The sequence below is a fragment of the Herpailurus yagouaroundi genome, unplaced genomic scaffold, assembly GCF_014898765.1.
Source record: "Herpailurus yagouaroundi ecotype Mexico unplaced genomic scaffold, PumYag 185, whole genome shotgun sequence".
Taxonomy (NCBI): domain Eukaryota; kingdom Metazoa; phylum Chordata; class Mammalia; order Carnivora; family Felidae; genus Herpailurus; species Herpailurus yagouaroundi.
Genome location: NW_024412416.1, coordinates 11,537,219 through 11,558,081, shown reverse-complemented (window position 1 = coordinate 11,558,081; position 20,863 = coordinate 11,537,219). Strand labels below are relative to the sequence as shown.

General features: G+C 49.5%; 1 protein-coding gene across 4 annotated transcripts in view; it reads right to left on the bottom strand.

Annotated features, from left to right (window-relative positions):
- The window catches only part of ST8SIA2 (ST8 alpha-N-acetyl-neuraminide alpha-2,8-sialyltransferase 2), a 67,103-nt gene that overhangs the window by 4,608 nt on the left and 41,632 nt on the right, over positions 1-20,863 (bottom strand). For 3 of the 4 annotated variants that reach the window (XM_040493745.1, XM_040493743.1, XM_040493742.1), the window contains one exon: positions 15,565-15,858. In XM_040493745.1, the coding sequence (XP_040349679.1) occupies positions 15,565-15,858 (294 nt within the window). Of the gene's footprint in view, positions 1-6,189; positions 10,718-15,564; positions 15,859-20,863 lie in introns of those variants that run through there. The other variant, XM_040493744.1, reaches the window with a different exon arrangement.

Genomic DNA, 20,863 nt, shown 5'->3' with positions numbered 1-20,863 from the left:
TTCCTTCCTTCCTTCCTTCCTTCCTTCCTTCCTTCCTTCCTTCCTTCCTTCCTTCCTTCTCAAGTTAGTTAACATTCAGTGTAGTCTTAGCTTCAGGAGTAGATCCCAGCGATTCATCTCTTACATATGACACCCAGTGCTCATCCCAACAAGTGTCCTCCTCAACGCTCATCACCTACTTTCCCCACCCCCATCAGCCCTCAGTTTGTTCTCTGTATTTAAGAATCTCTTGTGGTTTGCCTCCCTCTCCATTTTTATCTTATTTTTCCTTCCCTTCCCATATGATCACCTGTTAAGTTTCTCAAATTCCACATATGATTGAAATCATGTGATACCTGTCTTTTTTTTAGTGACTTATTTCGTTTAGCATAATACCCTCCAGTTCCATCCACATTGTTGCAAATGGCAAGATTTCATTCTTTTTCATCACTGAGTAGTATTCCATTGTATATATACACCACATCTTTATCCATCCATCAGTCAATGGACATTTGTATAGTTCCATAATTTGGCTATTGTTGAAAACACTGCTATAAACATTGGGGTGCATGTGCCCCTTAGAATCAGCATTTTTGTATCCTTTGGATAAATTCCTAGTAGTGCAATTGCTGGGTAATAGGACAGTTTTATTTTTAATTTTTTGAGGAACCTCCACACTGTTTTCCAGAGTGGCTGCACCAGTTTGCATTCCCACCAATAGTACAAAAGGGTTCTAGGAAGGGGACAATTAAAAAATTTTTTTTAATCTTATTTTTGAGAGAGAGACAGAGTATGAGCAGGGGAGGAGCAGAGAGAGACACACAGAAACCGAAGCAGGCTCCAGGCCCTGAGCTGTCAGCACAGAGCCCGATGCAGGGCTCGAACTCACAGACCTGAGATCATGATCTGAGCCGAAGTCGGACACTTAACCGACTGAGCCACCCAGGCGTCCCTCCCCTGTGGTTCTTCTGCTTGGTTTTCAAACTCACTGGGGTGTGTGGTATAACCTCTTTCTTTCTGGTAAAAGTTTCTCTTTACCCTAGGCTGAATCCCTTTACATGCAGTACATATGCTTCGGTGGAAAGACAGAATTCCTTACCACCGACTCCGCACGACCATGTGTCCACGCCAGACGCTGACTGTATTTTTCTGACCTCACACCCCATGAGCTCCACCTGCCATTGTGAGACACATGCACTCCCCAGCCACAGTGCAGCTCCTGATGACACCCGAGCACAGTGATACGTGTGACTGTATAGTCACACACACCAACTGAATTCACGCCAGAAGTAAAAGTATGCCAGGCAGGACGTTTACATGTTGCTGGAAGTTGAAACTGCTTCATTAGTCACAGTGGTTTTTAGCTAAAAGCTGGGTGAGTAGGGGGAAGATTTTCTTGAAGCTCAGGTATGCCCTGTCTTTTGCAAGTGGTTCTTTCTGCAGCCCCCAAAGGGAAACCCCAAGACATTCCAGAAAGTTAACCTTAAAATCCTTTTTTTTTTGTGGGGGGGAGGAGGTATTAGCCGTTGGCTCAGACAAGCTTACAGATTCCTAATAACCCATATAATTTCAGTATATCAGGAATATTTGCTATAATGAAACCTATTTCCAGGACACCCCCCACCTCCCTTGGTCCATCCTGTCAGGGTGGGTGATTTGAATCTCCCCTTAGAGTTTGCTGGTGGAGGCTGTGGTCCCAGGTGGCCAGAATCAGAGCAAACATGATTCTCTGGAGCACCGTGTGCTCCGGGGGGAGGTGGGTACAGGCAACTGCTGTTATCTCATGAGCCTGTCACTTGAAGACCACTGTGCTTGGGTCTCTTGTTTCATCCTGTCTGGGCCAAGCAACTCCCCTGCGGCTGAATTTTTCAACCCAGAATCAGAAGAAGGGGACACGGGCAGAGAGCAAGACAATGGCTCCACTAACCACAAACACAACTGGGAAAAAATGGGGGGAAAACCTGTGTGGACATCGCGTCCTTCATCGTTTCTTCCCTGCACAGCTGAGAAGCTTACTCCCAGCTGATACGTGGAGGTCATGGAGCTGGCTCAGGGCGGGCGCTTGGTGCTGAGGTCGAGGCTCACCAGAGAAGGTGTCCTTCCTTGTATGTTCAACGGGGCTGAGCTGAGCTTGGAAGGGCCCCGGGGGAGCGGGGGCAAAAGCAGGGAGAGTACAAGGAGGAGAAGAATCCCAGCAGAGTAGCAGCTGATGTTTGGATCGCCCCACACATCTTTAACAAAGCGCTCATTCACCTTGGCTTAACTACCTCTGATAACAGGGAGCTCTCCCACTCCTGTGCTAGCCTGTTGCATTTTCGGTTCTAACTCGATGGTTTCGACCTCGGCTGTCCACTGAATGGCCTGGAGCTTTAAGAGCACTGAACCTGAATGCAACCTCTAGGTGCAGACTGGACACTGGGAATTTTAAAACCTTCTCCAGTAGTTCAAATGTGCAGCCAAGGCTACAAAGCCCTGCTCTCACCGGTAGGTGGTTCTGCTAAGAGGAAGGTATATTTAGAGAAAAGATGGGCAACGAGTGAGCCTGAAAGGAATAGTTGTAGAGTTTTAAAGACGATTGAGCCCAGAGAGCTCATCTAGCCCGGCAGCCTGGCAGGGGATGTGACAGAGTGATCTGGGAGCTGGGATGTGTGTAGAGAAAACCAGTGCCCACCCTCAGGCTTGCCAGTGATGGGACTGTGGCATCTAATAGGGCACTCAGTTTTACCATTGTCCAGTATGGTGGTGCCGAATTTTCTGATTTTTTTTCCCAAGAGTATCAGAGATCTGGATTTTTATGCAATTTCTCGAAGCTTTTAAATGTTGGCAACTAATTAAAAAAACCAAACAAACAGGGGCTCCTGGGTGGTTCGGTTAAGCATTCAACTTCGGTTCAGGTCATGATCTCACAGTCCGTGGGTTCGAGCCTCGTGTCTGTCTAAGCACTGATTGCTCAGAGCCTGGAACCTGGTTCAGGTTCTGTGTCTCCTCTCTCTGCCCCTCCCCTGCTCACATACACTCTTTCTCTCTCTCTCAAAAAAATAAAATAAAATAAAAACATCATGTGAGGCCCTATTGGGTGAGTCAACAGACTGTATCTGTGGGTAATCGATGGGTCTCCTAGATTGAACTTGACCTCTTCTTTCAGGTTCCAGGGGAAAACGCAGCAGTCCTAGATGTGCCTGAGAAAAGGTTAGATAGAGCTTAGATAACACGCTGCCTCCCCACTCCTGGTTTTTGGGCCTCTTCCGCCCTAGGGTGATTCTGAGAGGGTCGAGGCCAGGACCGAGCTGGCCACAGAGGCTGTTGACCCTACCCAGGGGCGTGTGAGCCACTGCAGTGTCCCTGCACGAGAGCATAGCTCCATTTGCTCCCTGAGCAAATTGAAGCCCTAACACTGGCCACATGCCAGATTAAGGGATTTGTGGTTTGTTTATTTTCTGATTGTAAGACCCTTCGCCTGAGAAGGCTTTTGGATATGAATTTCTTTTCAGGACATCAGTGCTGTGCTCAGAGATGGGCAGGGAAGAGTTTGATCAGGAGGAGGTCTGAGGTTACACAGACACATGCTCTGCCCTCCCTTGCAGATGTGACTTTCATCCCCACGTCTCCTTGGTGAACACTGTCTTTCCCCTCCCCTCGCCGCCGCCCTCCCCCAAACTAACCACATGAATCACATCTTCCTGGAAATGTTCTTTTTGTTCCATTCCTTCCCAGTTCCTACTGAGGTAATCGCTTCCACCTATTATGAACATTGCTCCTGCTTCTCCTGTGGTGCTTATCAATCTGGCCTGATAATTCGCTAGTGTATGGGTTGGTCTCCCCCCCTAAACAGTGCTGGAATTTCCTCGAGAGCAGGGGCCGTGCCTTATACTCCTGGTAGGAGCTTCAGAGGCACCTGGCTCATTGCACGGGGCAGCCAGGGCACTGTGGTGAGGACAGCAGCACTCAACAAACACTCCATGTGCCCTCCTACATCTCCCAGTATCCCTTGCAATTGGACAGGAGTCATGTGACCAGCTTTTGCCAATAGGCTGTGACAAGAAATGTGTCCCTTGGGGGCCAATGTTTCTTTTTTTTAAAATTTTTAAAAAATATTTATTTATTTTTGAGAGAGAGAGAAACAGAGTGTGAGCAGTGGAGGGACAGACAGAGAGGGAGACACAGAATCTGAAGCAGGCTTCAGGCTCTGAGCTGTCAGCACAGAGCCTGATGCGGGGCTCGAACTCACAAACTGCGAGATCATGACCTGAGCTGATGTCAGACACTCAACTGACTAAGCCACCCAGGCGCTCCAGGGCCAATGTTTCTTAAGAGCTGGCCCTCCCTTCTTCTCTTCTGCCTTGGAGAACCTCAAAGCCTCTCATAAAGACGGTGTCAGCCTAAGAAGGAAGAATCCTAGATCCCTGAATCACTGGCTGGAAGAGGCTGGGAGCCGACCTGCACCACACCTTGCACGAATGAGCAATGAGCTTCAGTTGTGCTAAACCATGAAGGGTCTGGGGGTTGTTACTGTAGCACAGCCTAGAACCACTATTATCCTGGCTTCCATTGTGCTCAGCAAACGTTTGACTCAAATGGAACTGGAAAATACAAAGAAGTCAAAAAGCAGAAAGGGGGAAGCCCCGCAGCGCACACGGCCTTGTACCTGTGGCTGGCGGGGCCGGGGCTGGGGCCGGAGATGCCTGCCCTCTCGGATCTGCTGCCAGCCTTTCCACCGAGAGTCAATCACTGGGGAAGGTGTTAACAGCAAAGGAGGCTCCAGATTGAATCGAGAGCTCAGGGGCACAGAGGGACCCACTTAATTCCCATCCTGCAGCCATGGGTAAACAAGAACACTCCTGAGCGATGTCTGACAGGGACACGGGGGTGCCGTTTAATGAGCAGCTTGTAATAGAAGCTGGCTGAGTCATGTGGGAACAAATCACCCTTGATTTCCTTTCTATCTCCTCAGCCGCTCTGGCCAATTTAGAGACTGTGTGTGTGGCCGACTTGTACACTGTTTCCTTCCTTAGGATAACAGCTGGGTGTTAAAACACAAACTAATTAATTTTGCCTTCCCAAATGAGGTTAGCTGGGTGCATCCGGGATGTTGTATTGACAATGCACCTTTAATATCCCAGTCTTGAGATTTTAATTAGAAGGCAAAGTAATCTCAAAGAAGGCAGTAATTATTTTTCAAATTGGTTACCCCAATTGCCAAGACGATTAAGCGCCGTATTTTATGAGCATGGACAGCAATAGATGAGGATTGCCAAAATCATCTCCAAAGCACATTTGTCCTTCTTCCTGGCTCCCTGGGCTCGGGATGTGGCAAACGCAATGGTTGCCGCTGTTGGAAAAAGACGCCAAAAGGGCTTTCTCTAAGACACTAAAAGCACTTTGTGGGACATAGCTCATGTTGTCCTTAAGGAGCAGGAATGCCTTACAGGTAGTTACCATGGGACACTTGGTGTCACTTTGTGCAAGGTCAGCAGCAAAATAGGGGACAAGACCCTCAGACTCCTGGTCTCCCATTATGCACATCAACAGCTTGGGCCCTGATCTGAGGGCCCACAGCTGTTTTTTCTGACCACAGCCCTCTGCGTAGGGCTCTGGTATCCTGGGGAACATCTCAGGATGAGGCTGCCCAGCTTTGTGACGATGGAGAGCTGGGGATTTTGTCTCAAAATCTGGAAGGGGGGCAGTGCAGAGCTAAGTCCCGTGGATGGTTGAGGCCCATTCCTGGTCCTCAGGCCTCCGTGCTTACCCAAGCCAATGCTCTTCAGTCGAGTCAGCAAGGTTAACCTCAAGTATGACCATGCCACCAAAAACTCCCCAGTGACTCTCGGAGTTCCCGGGAGAATGTCCAGTGGCCTCAGCCAGGCTTGTGAAGCCCTCGTGAGCTGGGCCTGAAGTCCCTCCTACCGCCTGGCATACACAGCCACATGGCTACGAGGTACTTCTTGGTTTCCAGCAGGACATCACCACCTCCCAGGTCTCCTGGCTGGCAATTCCTTCGTATGGTCTCAGCTTCGATGTCACTTCCCGGACCTCCCCACATGGGTCTGTGCCTGTGTGCTGTTCTTTCCCTAGCAGAGCACTTATCACCCTATGCTATAATTATTCATTTACTTGTCTTTCTCCTCCCCTACAATTAAAAATTCTGTGAGCAAGTGGACTGACTTCCTGCTTCTTTATGAGCCCAGATCCTAGCATAGCTCATGCACAAAGTGGGTGAATCACAAATCTTTATTCAATGAAGCAATGAGTGGAAACGAGCAAGCAGAGGCCAATGATTCCCTGTGGGGGCACTGGTCAGAGAAGTGAAGGAGGCTGGCCTTACCATAGACCCTTCTAGGCAGCCACCAGGTCTGCACATGAGAGAGGCAGGCTAACGGTATGATGCCAAAAAACATGAGGAAAAATCACGATGCTGATCCCTTCAGGGCTTCCTCCTGCTACAGGGAGGGCCCCTTGGGGAGTCAAGAGACTGTCGCTCATGCACAGGGATCACCCTTTGGCCCAGCAGGGACAGAAAGACTACCTCTTGGGGGCTGAAAACTTGTGGCTGGATCCTGGAGGTTAAATTGACACCACTCCAGACAGGAAAAAAAAAAAAAAATAATTAACCTCATTCATAACTAAAGGAATCCAATTTCACACAACAGTCAGATGCCATTTTCCGCTGGATTGGAAACATAACAAATGTTGATAATATACCACGTTGGCAAGGTTATGGAAAAACAGGAATTTTCAATAATCGTAGGTGGGAGTGTAAATTGGTACCTACCTCTAGTGAGGGCAATTTGGTAACCTCTATACAAACTAACAATACCCACATTCATCTCTTTTTAGCGATGGCACATCTAACGAGCAAGTATGTGCATGTATGTGTGCAGGTGTCAGTATAAGATGATCACTGTAGCAGTGGTTATACTGGGACAAGATTGGAAAAACCCACGATGACCACCAATGGCTTCTGCTCACAGAAATTATTGCCCAGACACTGTAAAGGAGAGCTAGGTGCTGTGTACTGATGTGGAATGATTTCCAGAATATATCAAGGTATGGTGCTTAAAACACGCTCCCTTATGTTTAAAAGTGGCTATTTCTGGAGGAGTATACACAGAAAACCAGTTTAACAGGCTGCCTCTGTGGAGGAAGGCTTGCTTGCTTTTCACTTTAAATCCTTTTAGACTGTTTGGATTTTTCTTTTTACTATGTGCATTTGCTATTTAAAAAATAGAGAGACAGTCTATGAAAAATGACTTAATACCGCAGACCTCTCTCCTTTCCTCCATGTCACGCCGTCATGGAATATACACTCCACGTCCCTGGAGGAGACTGGAACCCGGCTCCTGGACTGGCCCTAGGGACACATTCTTGGGACTGAGACGGGCATGTGTGGGAGGGGCCACCTCCCAACTGCTCTGGTCTTGCCTCTTATTCTCTGCACCAGGCTTGCTCTCTCACCCATCCAACCTCAGGCTTCTCCAGGCTGCCAGGCAGCAAGCAGTGCCCGCTCTGAAGATCTGCTCCAGCCCTGGTTGGGATGCCCGCTGGATCACTGCCATCCTGCGGCCTACGTTCAGCACTTTTGGTGCCCAATTAAGCATCAATTCACAGGCTTCCTCTGCACCAGGCCCACGGTTGGGCAGCTAAACGGGCCAGGCAGCAGGCTGCTTTCCTGCCCGAGGGCCACCCTCTCAGTGGGTCACAGCCTTCCGAATTGTTGTCATTGAATCTGAGCCATTCACTACCAGCTGCGGACCAGAGTGTTCCCCATCCTGCAGCCACGTTCAGCTGCCTGGGTGTCCTTCTGCTGGGTTGATCATCTCCCTTGCCAGCAACCAGCCAGGGCACTGTGCCACCCTGCAGTGTGGCAGAGCCAGAAGCCCTCTGGAAGAGCTGTTCAGTCAGGGGCAGGGCCAGTACGAAGAGTCAAGGGCAGGCTTTCTTAGCACCAGGCTGCCCCCTCCCTGCAAAGCCCCTGCCCAAGAACTACCCCAGATGGGCAAGCATCTGCAGAGTAGTCAGTGGTTAGAGAGTCTCCTGGCACAGGTGCAATGAATCAAAGACTCTCTGAGTGGAAAAGGTGACCATCTAGCTCAATTGTTGTGGGCTGAATGATGTTCCCTCAAAACTCATCTGTGGAAGTCAACCTCAGACTGTGACCTCATCTGGAGATAAGGGTCTTTACAGAGGTAATGAAGTTAAAATGAGGTAATTAGGGTGGCCCTTATTCCAATGCAATGGATGTCATAATACGCAGGGGGGATTTGGAGATACACAGGCACACAGGGAGAACAATGGAGCTGGTCCTCCACGAGAGAGAGAGGCCTGGGACAGATTCTTCCCTCAGAGCTCTTGGAAGGACTTCCAGTTTCCATATCTGTGAGACAATAATTTCCTGTTGTCAATTTAGGTCACTCGGCCTGTGGTCCTTTGTTGTAACAGTTCTTACAAACTAATACACTAACTCTGCCCGATGCAGGTTTCCCAAGTCATGGCCCACCAAGAGGCATTCACTGCTGCCTGAACAAGAGGCAACCAAGCTCATTTCAGATGACCTTTATTTGTTGGAATGTTCTTCCCAGTGTCCAGATGAAACCTGACTCCCTGTATATCCCTTCTCAACCCTAGTTCTGCACCTGGAGCCTCACAGGCCAAATCCTTGAGCCCCTCAAGGGCAAAATCCTTGCTTCATTGACTTTTGTGTTCTCCCAGGACAGGCCTGGAGCCTTCTGGGAGCCTATAAATACTTGTTAATCAGAGAAAGATTGTTCTCATGCTCTTTGGAGACTTCTCTGTCTAAAGCTTTCAACTTTCGAACTTCTCTGCCACTGTGGTCCTTCTCATGCCTGGGCCTGGGACCTAAAACATCTCCAAGTGGGATTTGACCAAGGTCATTGCTGATCTCCCAGACTCTCGAAATGTTATACATTTTGTATAAGATCTAAGATTTTAGATTATACGGTTGTTTAGAACTTGAGTACAGAATCTCGCATTTATCCATATTAAATTCCTCCCTCTTAGACTGACTAATTGTTTCAGCCCACCAAAAGAAGTGTGGATTCAACTCTGAGCCCCAAATATTAGGAATGTCCCAAAAGTCATGTCTTCTGTGCATTGGCTAAGGAGACAACTGATGCCTTCATCTAAGCCATTGGTAAAAATGGGGATAGTTGGCAGGATGGGAGGCTGGTGGAATGTTCTTAGAGATCCCCATGAAATCAACCTTTAATTAATTAGTGTCTTTTGGGTGTCAGTGGTCAACAGACAGTGGTCAGCCTATCGGTCAAGGACATGAGAGGAGGGATGGCAGTGGAAGAGTAGAGACAACCGAAGCCTATACACATGGGTTCTAGTCCCGCCGCTCTTCGTCTGAGTGACCTGGGGCGATCCACTTAGCATTTCTGAGCCTGTTTCCTTGTGAGGAAATGGGGATGAAAATAGCCTCTATCTTACAAGGCTTCTCTGAGAAGAGAGTTAACATTTGCTCCCTTTTACTCCTTGAACCATCCATCAGATCGCAGTTCTTTCTCCATGCTGCTCAAGAAATACTTTGTCAAAGTATTGATCCTGGCTCTACCTGTCTGCCATCCTCGTTGGAAAAGCAGAGCAGGACAGTGTGCCCTGGCGTTGTCCAGTGAGCACAACTGCTCTCGGTGTTTACTTCTTCAGGTGTTCATGAGCCATTGATTGCACTGCCGACCTTTTTAAAATTCTGGGTTAGGGTTGACAACAAGCCCAGTGGAGTCCACATTTCACCCATGTTTAGAAAATTGGGGCAAGGATGGGCTGTTCCAGACTGTCCTTTTCCAATTTTTGTATGATTTGGAGAAGATCACTGCCAGCTTCTCAGTGGTCTTAGTGTACGATTTCTCCCGGGATGTTAATTGGTCTCGGTTTTGTTGAGAGTAGAGGTTCTCAAACTTACGCCATGCATCGGAATCACCTACTGGGTTTGTTAAAATGCAGATTTCTTGGCCCCAGTCCTACAGTTTCTGATTCAGTAAGCCCGGTTGGGCCCGAGAATTTGCATTTCTAACAGGTACCCAGGTGATGCTGATATTGCTGGTCTGGGGACCATGTTGAGAACCACTGGTTTCAAGCAGTTGGGTGGCATTGTAAGTAATGATACCAAAGGCTTTGTTACACTATCCACAGCTCTTCTTTGCTGAGAAGACAGATGTAGAAGAGAAATCAAGAGTCCAGTTTCCCTCTGTCTTTTGTAGCCTCTGCACCGCCTGCCCTTATCTTTTTGGTTTTCCTTACTTGAAACATAAGATGCCCTTTCTGTTGTTCTTATTATTTTCTTAAGCTCAAACTCAGGCTTTGGCCTTCCTGACATTATTCTTCTAGGGCCTCTGTCATTATTCCCTGGTTATTGTAACGGGGCAAATGGATCGGGGGCGGGGGGGGGGGGGCGGTGGTGATCCGGAGCAAGGGAGGAGTCCTGAATCTGTCTCTTGCCAGCCATGGGACCTTATACAAGTTGCTTACCACCCGAGGCTCAATTTTCTTATCTTTAAAATGGGATATTTGTAGTAGCTCTCTCATTACGTGACACAATGCTTAGCACGGTGTCTGGCACAGAAGTGTTAGGGATGGTTACTTGTGGCCCTTGTCTCTTTTCCTACATGTCCTTCTTAAATCTGAGGTCACTGGGGACCTGTTGACCAGTCGCCAGATGCTCTCTGAGTATCAGCACTGTGCAGCAGGAAGTGGCATCACCCTGGCCTCAAGGCACTTACACCTGAAACAATTAGTGACCAGAAGTAGGTTAATAATCACAAATGTGTACTAGGAGATTGTTGAACCAGGGAAACTGAAACCATGGTCATTTGGTCTCTTGACATGGCTCTACCATGTGCCAGGTGTTAGTGCCGGATGGACTTAACACAAGCAGCATTGGCTCTGGAAGTGATTTATATACATGATTTCATGTGGTCCTCACAAGAAGCCTATTGGCGGTTACTAGAGCATCCCACAATTTTTTCCCCATGAATGGATGGACTGCGGACACTAAACCAGCCCTGGGAGCACAGTGACTTGCATGTGGACATATCTGGGCATTGCAAGCCACCCAACAGCCAAATGAATGAGGGAGGGCAAAGACCAAGGTGAGGTCAAGGGGCAAACGACACTGAGAGCCTCAACAGAGGGTTCCACAAGACTGTGTCAAGCCTCAGGTGCCAGCGGGTGTTTGGTGGGACCCTGAGGTATTCTCACCTTTGGGTGCATTGTGCCTGGTGGGAAAGCTGCCCCATACTCAGAACTGCCCTGTGCACTGCGCTCATATATGCTGCTGCCCACTGTGGTCTCCTAACACCGCTTCCCCAGTGCGGCAGTGCCCGGCCCACTGAGCTCACTGGACCCCCGATCCAGACCGGGCTGGGTGTAAATTTGCTGCATCTCATGCACTGGCTAGAGTGGGGTGATGTGCTTGAGTGCCTGGCTGTGCCTCTCACTGGCTGCGTGGTCTCCCACAAATCACCCAACCCATCTAGGCATTGACTTCCTCATTTGAAGAACGAAGACGCTAGGATGACTCAAAGTTCATTCCCACTTGACATTCCCACCAGCAGGGCACAAGGATTCCGATTTCTTCACATCCTCACTGACACTTGCTATTTCCCACTTTTTTGATAGCCATCATCCTAGTGGGTGTAGAGTGGTACCTCACTGTGGTTTCGTGTTTTCCCAATGACTAGTGATGTTGAGCATCTTTTCATGTGCTTTTTGGCCATCTGGACATCTGCTCTGTAGAAATGTCTATCCAAATCATTTTTAAATTGGGCTGTTTGATTTATTTATGTTGCTGAATTGTAGGAGTTCCATGTGTACTCCGGATACTAATCCCTTATCAGATATGTGATTTTCTCCCATTTATTTTCCCATTTATGTGATTTTCTCCCAAATATGTTCTCCCATTCTGTGGGTGGATTTTTTTTTCACTTATTTAATATATTGGCTTTTTGGTGCAGAAGAAGTTTTAATTTTGATGAAGTCCCTTTTATCTGTTTTTTCTTTTGTTGCCTGTGTTTTTGGTGTCATTCTTAAGAAGCCGTGGCTTAACCTAAGGTCATAAGGATTTTCCCCTACATTTTCCTCTAATAGCCACTTTCTTATAATTGTACACTTAAAAGCGGCTAACATGGGCTACTATATAAAAAAACAAACAAACATAACAAGTGTTATCAGGGATGTGGGAAAATTCAATGACAAATGTCAGTGAAAATGTGGAGAAACCAAGACCCTTGGGCACCGCTGGTGGATTGTAAAATGGTGCAGCTACTATGGAGAACAGTGTGGAGGTTCTTTAAAAAATTAAAAACAGAAATACCATATGATCCAGCAATTCTACTTGGGTATGTAGCTGAAAGAATCAAAAGCAGGGTCTTGGGGTGCCTGAGTGGCTCAGTTGGTTCAGCAACTGACTTTGGCTCAGGTCACAATCTCCCAGTTTGTGGGATCAAGCTCTGAGCTGGGTTGTGTGCTGACAGCATAGAGCCTGCTTCAGATTCTCTGCCTCCCTCACTCTCTGCCCCTCCCCTGCTCTCTCTCTCTTTCAAGAATAAACAAAACAAACATAAAAAAAAAAAAAGAAAGCAGGGTCTTGAAGAGAGAGCACACCTATGTTCATAATAGCACTACTCACAATTGTCAAGAGGTGAAAGAAAATTGAATGTCCTTTGATGGGTGAATGGACAAACAGAATATTACTCAGTCTTCAAAAGGAAGCACATTCTGACATATGCTACAGTATGGATGAACCTTGAGGACATTATGTTAAGTGAAAATGAGTCAGTCACAGCAAGGCAACTGCTGTGCGAATCTACTTGTAGGAAGTATATAAAGTAGCCAAATTCATGGCAAGTGAAGTAGAAGGTGGTACCAGGGGCTGGAGGGATTGGAGAAAAGGGGACTTTTTCTTGTTTCATAGGTACAGAGTTTCAGATTTGCAAGATGAAAAATTTCTGGAGATCTGTTTCCCTAACAGTGTCCATATACTTAATGCTACTGAGCTGCCTGGTTAAAACTGGTTAAAGTAGTAAATATTATGTTGTATATATTTTATCACAATGAACATGTTTATCCCCTCCCACCTCATAAACAGAATTTAATTATAGATTTTTAAATAAGGAACAAGATTATCCTGTGAACTAGTTTATACTGGAACTTTGAGGTGAAGAACTCCCGACAGGTGACTCTGACTTCATCCATCACTGTACTACAGGATCCTTTATCAAAATTGAGCCTAATATGGCTCCTTCCTGTGGTTTCACCTTCTGGCCCTACTTCTACTTCTTCCTTTTAAATATGGTCTTTTTTTTTTTTTTTAAGTTTGCTTATTTGAGAGAGAGAGAGAGAGGGAGAGAGAGAGAGAGAGAATGAGCAGGGAGGGGCAGAGACAGAGGGGGACAGAGGATCTGAAGCAGCTCTGCACTGACATCACAGAGCCCAATGCAGGGCTCAAACTCAGGAACTGTGAGATCATGACCTGAGCCAAAGTTGAATGCTTAACCAACTGAGCCACCCAGGCGCCCCCTAACTTCTACCTCTTAAGTCTATAGGTCAAGTCTAATCCCTTGGTGGGTGGTTGGTGGCAGCTGGCATGGTGGCAGGAGCTATGGTTGACTGACTGTGTGTCTCCTTCGTCAGCACAGGACACACACTCAGATGTAGGAAGTGTTCCCCAGTGAAGGGACAGAAAAAACAGGGCTCAGGCAGACAATGGGCCTCTTCAACCGCATGAGTAGCAGAGCCGGGATTTGAAGCCAGGGCTCCCTAACTCCAAAGCCCACAATTTTCATGCTAGACGGGTCTGCCTCTGGGCCAGGTTCCTACTCAGCCATCTTTTCTGTGGTCCCTTGGTCTTTTCTCCTGTGGCTTTTTTCCACGTGCCCCCTGCCCCCACCAGCCCACTCCTCCTCTTGAAGCAAACCCCAGGTAAATTCCCACCAAGTCCAAGGCAAGCCCTCCCTCTCACTACAGATGCTACCCACCTTTCCTGTAATGCCCTCCTGGACCCCAGACCCCACAGAGGGAGAGGCTCATTGGCAGAAATCCATTCCAAGGCCCCTGAAGCCCTCTCCGCCCCCCGCCCCCCACCTCTTTTCCTTGCTAAAAGCAGAAGGCTGCCCTGTTCTCTCTCCTGCAGGATTTCCTCCCGGGAGTTGCTGCAAGAGAAAATGTTGCCATCCCAGGATTAACAGCCTGTTTGTTTAAAGGGCCTATTACTGGTGCTTAATGCTATTTTGACAGATGAAAGTGAGTCAATTATAGCTGGAAATAGCTCTGGCTGTGTACGTCTCTTCCAGGTAGTGGCCCTTTCCCTGTCTAAGGGACTGTTTCTCTTTACCAAGGGGCAGTCCTTCTTCTTTTCTTATCCTGTCTGACCTCCAAACCATGCAAAGAATTTCTTCCTTCCAGGAAGAGGCAACATTTAAGGCCTGGAACCTAAATCCAAGAGATGGGGGTTTCTGGGGGCAAGACCCACGCTGTGACAGGGGTGAAGTGGATGCTGAAGGAAGGCCTGACAGGTGAACCTCCAGGATAAGGGATGTGGCCCCAGTGAGCCCTGTGTCCATCAGGAGTCACTCTGCTCCATGAGCCATGAGCATAGCTGCCTCTTACTGAGTGTCTCTTTAGGCCTTTTTGGGGGGCAATGGGTTTCTGTGTTGACACCCACCCTAAGGAGACCAGAGCTGGTCACAGGCTTGGGTGCCTCAGGGGTCACCTTGGTGAGGACAGCAAGAGTCCTTTGATTGGCTACAGAGTTTCCCAGGGTCACACTGAGTTATGCTCAGGCCCCAGTAAAGAGCATTTCAATTTCACAGGGGGTCTGTACAAGGGGCTCGCTTATGCCCAGAGCAGGACAGTGAACTCCCGCCATGTGACTGGATGGGCATCTGGTTGTAGGGCCTGACCCAAGCTGCAAGGTCAGGAGTGTGCAGGGGCATGTTTGTAACAGGCATCTCAAGCTTAATATGCCCCAAGTCCTTCTTCCTCAATACCCCCAGGCATGCATGGGGTTCTCCCCAGCTCTCCACTCACAGAAAATGGTGCCACTGTCCATCCACCTGCTCAAGCTCTAATCCTAACTGCCATCCTGGATGTTTCTCTTTCTCACACCCTGGAGGTCCTTAAGCAGAACCCACCGGAAAATCCTGCTGCCTCTCCTCCAAAGTATTCAGCAAATCTGAGCCAATTGTTGCCTATCTGCCACCAGTGTCCCAGTCAAAGCCACAGTCAGCCCCAACCCAAACTATTGCAAGAGCTTCCAACACATGTTCCTCCTTCCATCCTTGCCCTTCATGGTTTATCACTCACGCAGCAGCAAGGGGAGGACTGTTCTCAACACAGCTCTCCAGGCTGGCACTACTGATTGGTCAAAACTGGCATGCCGGATGGAACCCACCTGCCAGCGCCCCTCCTTCCTCCAGGTGGGAAGGCTCAGAAAGGCCGGGGACGTGCTGAGGTCATACAACCAGTGAGGGGGGTAAGGTGGAGTGGAAATGCATCTGGGAAAGGAGTATTGCCCACCAAGCACCTGTCATACTCGGTGACGGCCCCCACCCCCAGGGAGAGGCCGCTCACCCGCGGACGGCGTGCAGCAGGCGCAGAGAGGGGTATGCAGTTCGCACGTTGACGCGGTGCTTCAGGATGAGCTCGTTGACCCACTCAACGCGCTCCTTGCCGCCCCTGGCCATGAAGGCGGGAATCCACAGGATGCTGCCATTGAGACTGTGCAGTCGCTGCAGCAACTTCTCCCGCCAAGTGGCGTTGACCAAGTCCTCAAAGGCCCGTTGGATGACGGAGGGGTTCATGGTCACCAGGTCTGTCTTGAGCCCCACATCCCGGGCATATTCCTGCACGGGGGCCAGGTTGCACCTGCCAGGGAGAAAAGCATCATGGTCCTTTGGGGCAAGATGAGGCGCTGTTGCTTGTATTTCATTTTGTCCAGCCTTTGCCTCCCCTCACCTCTTCCTCATCCCCAAAGACCCAGGGCATCTTCCAGCACCCACCCGCCCCTCCTGTCACCCGTGCTCCTTCTTCCCTGCCACACGTATTTGCTAGGCTCTTACCACACACATACAACTTTGCTGGTCCCTGGGGCTGTACAGGGCCTGCCTTCTGGAGTTGAGGATGTAGCAGAGGAAGGAGGCAAGTAAGCCACCCTCAGCTCACAAGATGACCATGCTGTTGCAGGTGTGACCTGGCCACGTTAGGTAACAGTGAGGGCTCTGAAGGCACACTCCTACTTCTTACCTGTGTGATTCTGGGCAACCTGCTCAACCTCTCTGTGCTTCCTAAGAGCTTTCCCTACAGCTAAGGAATATGCCCAACGGTTTCTTTAGCTATGATAGAGATTGCAACAGCACCCCATTCCAGGGATTAAAGGAGTCATTGCATATCGAGTACTTAGGACCCTGTTGGACCACACCAAGATCTCAGTAAATGCAAACTATTGGCCTATTAATATTCCCATATTAGTATGGGAAGGAGGAATGTTTGGTCGTGTTCCCAGAGGTGGTAACCACTGAGAGAAATCTAGAAGGATGGGTGAGTATTAGTCCATTTGTGGATGAGGCACTTAGAAGAGTGTTTTTCCAGCTTTCCCGAGCAGTGGAATCACTTCAGGCAGTAGTTAAAAATACAGATTCACTGTGTCTCTCACCTGGGCATCCAGGTTCAGCAGGTGAGCCTAGGAATGGATACTTATTTTTACAAGCTCTTCAGGTAATTCTTATAACCAGGAAGTTTGGGCAACATCAGGCTCTGGCATTGTAGGCACAAGAAATGTATGTAAGGGCGTAGAGGTGTGGAGCAGTGTGGGTATTAAGGGGAAGGCAAGCGACATATTGCCTGGGACATATTGTGTGGAAGAGATGAATCTAGAGAGGTCAGCAGGGCCTATATGTCAGGGATTTGGCTCCAAGGGCAATAGGGAGTCACTGAAGATTCCCGAGCAGGAGAGTAACAGATTTGCATTTTAGGCAATAGCTAGACAACAATAAGGTGAAGTTGTACAGGTATTTAGAGTGGATGGAATTGTATCTAGGAGGACAAACTAAAAGGCCATTGCAATCTCTTGCTGAACAAGCCTGGGACTCTGGGTGGGTGGCCTCTGATATCTCACCAGAGGCCTGCTTTGTGGGGAACTCTCCCACCTTCACAGGTCCAGCTTGCATGTGCACACTGGGGCTTCTTGCCTGTGATGCAAGCTGATCAGACTAGGGTGGCCAAGGGCACTGCTGGGGAGGCCTTGCTGCTGTCTGCCTGGAAGATTTGTTGGTGGAGGAGCCCTTTGACCAGTGGAGTTAAGTCTGAGAAATTAGAGTAAGTATTTATAGAACAGAGGCTGGAGACATGAAGACCAGGGTCACAGGTCATTGCCAAATGATGAGATCCAGAGAGACACCACTTACCCTCCTTTCAAGCCAGGACTTTCTTCCTTCAACAATTGGGGAGAAAAAGTAGGATCATCAGAAAGAAAACTAACATCCCGGGGCTCCGGGTGTTTGCCAGCCCCTAGTCCTTTAACACAGGTCTGCTCATCTTATTCTGGCTCAGTATTAATCACCCTCACTTTACAAGGCCCAGAATGTGCCAGAGTCCCAGAGCTAGTAAGGGAATCTCCAGGATTCAGTCTCTGGTGTGTTGGGCTCAAAAGCTTGTTTGCTGCTCAGACTAGACCCCCTAAAATGCCCGCTCTCCCCATTCCCACCCTGGCCTTGCTATCTCTGACTGTGGTTACACATTGCAAGGGGGCAGAACTGACTTGAGACACCTTCAGGGGCCCCTGCTGCAGACCTTAGAGGAACAGAGCATCTCATCATGTCCACCAGTTAGACAGTTACCCCTATTGTCCTATAGCCCAGGTGAACCAGGCTTCTAAGGGCTTCCTGAAGGCCTGGGGCCTCTTCCAGGCCAACCACCAGGTCCTGAGAGCAGGGTCCTCAGTGCAGTTCAGGTGTACTGAGTCTATCGTGGGCCAGTAAGGGCTGTGGGAGAGGCAAAGAAGGAACTGATGTGGAGCCTGACCCCAGGAGGCTTCTGGGGTGGTTAGGGGAGAGGAACCACGGAAGTCCTTACCCAGCTACAATACTGGTCACTCGGGATATCGTCCAAGTAAGGTGCGATAGACTCTGGGGAGCCCTGGGGCTTCAACCTCCCTGGGGCAGGCTCCCAACCTCATTCAACATGGGACCCGGCTAATGGAAGGTATTCCAGGGAGGGGAAGGCTGCAAAGGCCAGGATTTTCCCATGACCATGTCCAGGGCCACTTCTTGAGTGAGGATGATGGAGACATTAGAGTAAGTCTGCTCAGCTCTATCTTATCCCACAGCAGGCCCGGCCTCCCAAAGCAAATTCTGGGTGGGCTGTGGGTGGGCTGGACAAGAGTCCGTCCATTCCAGAAACAGGCATGTCCACAGGCACAGAGTGAGGCCCACAACCTGAGCCTGGCCCGAGTGTGCCATGGACCTCTGGTTCTCTCAGCCTCAATTTCCTCCCTGCAAAAGCCAGCGCAAGATAGAACATTCCTGACAGGGTTGTTGCAAGAATAAAATAAGTTAATAAACATGAAGTGCATAGATTTGCACCTGGTGTATGCTAAGTAACTAATGAGCATGATGATAATGATGGGGATTTATCTGTGAAAGGGCGTTTGTTCATAAGACTCTCCTCTCCCTATTGAAAGTGTGTGTGTGTGTGTGTGTGTGTGTGTGTCCATGCGCACACATGTGAATGTGAGCAAACAGTGAAGTTTTGATCCCTAAACATCTGGGAATATACTCTGTACATATATGACCCTGAGTTAGGTAGTCTCTTCAACCTACCATTGCAGGCTCACGGGGACCCTGTGGGGACCAGCCCTCCTGTCTGGCCCCATTTCCCAGCCACACCCGAGACAACGTAGGCTCACTCAGGCACCAGCTTCCGTGATCCATGAGTCTAGCTTCTTGCTTCCATGGCTTTCCTCACACTACGTCCTCATGCTCACCATTTTCATGTGCTAAACTCAGCCACCTTCTTCCAGAAGCCTGCCCTCAGGTCCCCCAGGAGGCTGCGTAGTTTGCAACCTCATTGCATTTTGCATGGGGGTGTCTTCCCATGGTTCAGTGTTGAGTTTTCTGAGAGGGGGCAAGGTCTTGTTGTCTCCCATGCAGAAGAGGGGCCCAAATGACACAGAGCAAGGCAAAGTGATTGAAGACTTCAATTGATGGAGACAAAGAACATCCCATCAGAACCCTCCGGGCATCTGTTCTCTCAGCGAAGCTGCTCCGAGCCTGAGCCCCTCATCTATGCCAGGCACAGGCTTGGGCTGGCGTTCAGGGATGGACACAAGCAGTCCACTTTAGGGGAGCTCATGGTCAGTGTGAGGCAGGTGGGGTGGAGACACAGGGTCCACGGAGAGCTCTCATTTGCAGAGGCAAATGGTACAGGAGAAATGGTGTGGAATTGTGGGGTGACCTCCCTGCACCCCAAGGGAAAGGCAGCGGGGAGATGAACACTTGTGCTTTGTTGTGGGAGACATGGCCCAGGCACACTCACACATGCCAACTCAGGCAGTGGCCATAGCATCACACCCCGTTTACTCTTTTTGGGGCCTTTGGCCTGTGGGATCCCCCCGGGGGAGGACACGGATGATCCTCCAGATGGGAAGAGCCCAGAGGAATGGCCCCACTGGGGCGGAGGAGCCAGTGCTGCCACTCGGCACCAGCCGGGGTCTGTACCCGGAACAGCTTTGTGATCTTGTCCTAAAAGACCACTCAAGTCCACCCCCCAAACACACAGGTGTGTGAGAGCCACGTGCAGAGTGTAAAGCTCGAAGGACAACTGTGCGTTGTTCTGAGGCGCTCTCTCCTTGGTGCTTCAGCTCCCTCTTTTCTAAGCACGTGTGGACAGGTGTGGACAGGACCCCCGGGAGAGGCAAAGCATGGCTTTCCAAGTACAGCCCGCACAGCAGCAGGGAGGGCATTAGATATGCATGGTCTTAGGCCCCGCCCCAGACTGGATGACTCTGCCCTTGGAATAAGCTCAGGGGGCTCCTGTGAAGGTCAAAGTTTGCTGGGTCTGGCCCAGAGCACAGCCGGTATTCCTAACAGAAGGACCTCAAAGACAACCAGTCCAACCCGCTCCATTTACAGAGGGTGAAACAGAGGTCCAGAAAGGGCAGTGACACACTCCCGAGTCGTGTGACAAAAATGAGCCACAGAGCCAAGATGGGACTCTGACGCCACACTGCTCATCTTGCTGTGTCAGTGCCCACAAGGGAAAGTTCTGGCTGGAATCAGCCGTTGCCTTTGGAAATTGCTAGGGCAGGGCTAGTTCAGAGAGGGAAACCTCATCATCAAAACTAGTGACAAAGGCATGGCTTATATGTGTGACACCAAATCAGAAAGGCCTCCCTCCATGCTGCCTGGCACCCCTGCTTTTACCCTCCGCCTGCACCTTTAACACCTCTGTCCCCTTCGCTCCCCCCGACCCTTCTTTGGCTTCTGTCAGACATTTGCTCCGCTTTCTGCCTGCCTTCTTCTCCCCCTCTGTCCCTGAGTCTTTAGACCGGAAGGACTGAGCCACTGGCTGTGCCAGGCACAGACAAAGCCTGGGACACTAACACAAGTTCGGCTGCTAGGTTGCGGTGGCTCTTCCATGAGAGTGGATGCAGGAGTAAACACACCTTCTAAAATCCCATGTCCCGAGGCCCAGGGAATTCTGTGATAAAGGCCATTTCCCAAAGCCTCAGGACAAGGCTCTCTTTGCATCAGGACAGCCCCGATGGAAACGTGAGATGCCGTATGCACTTCTGCCAGGGCTGGGGCACTCTTTGGGGACGGAACTCGAGGCTCTGTGTGCCCTACTTCTGACCAGAGGACAGCAAGGCCTTGTT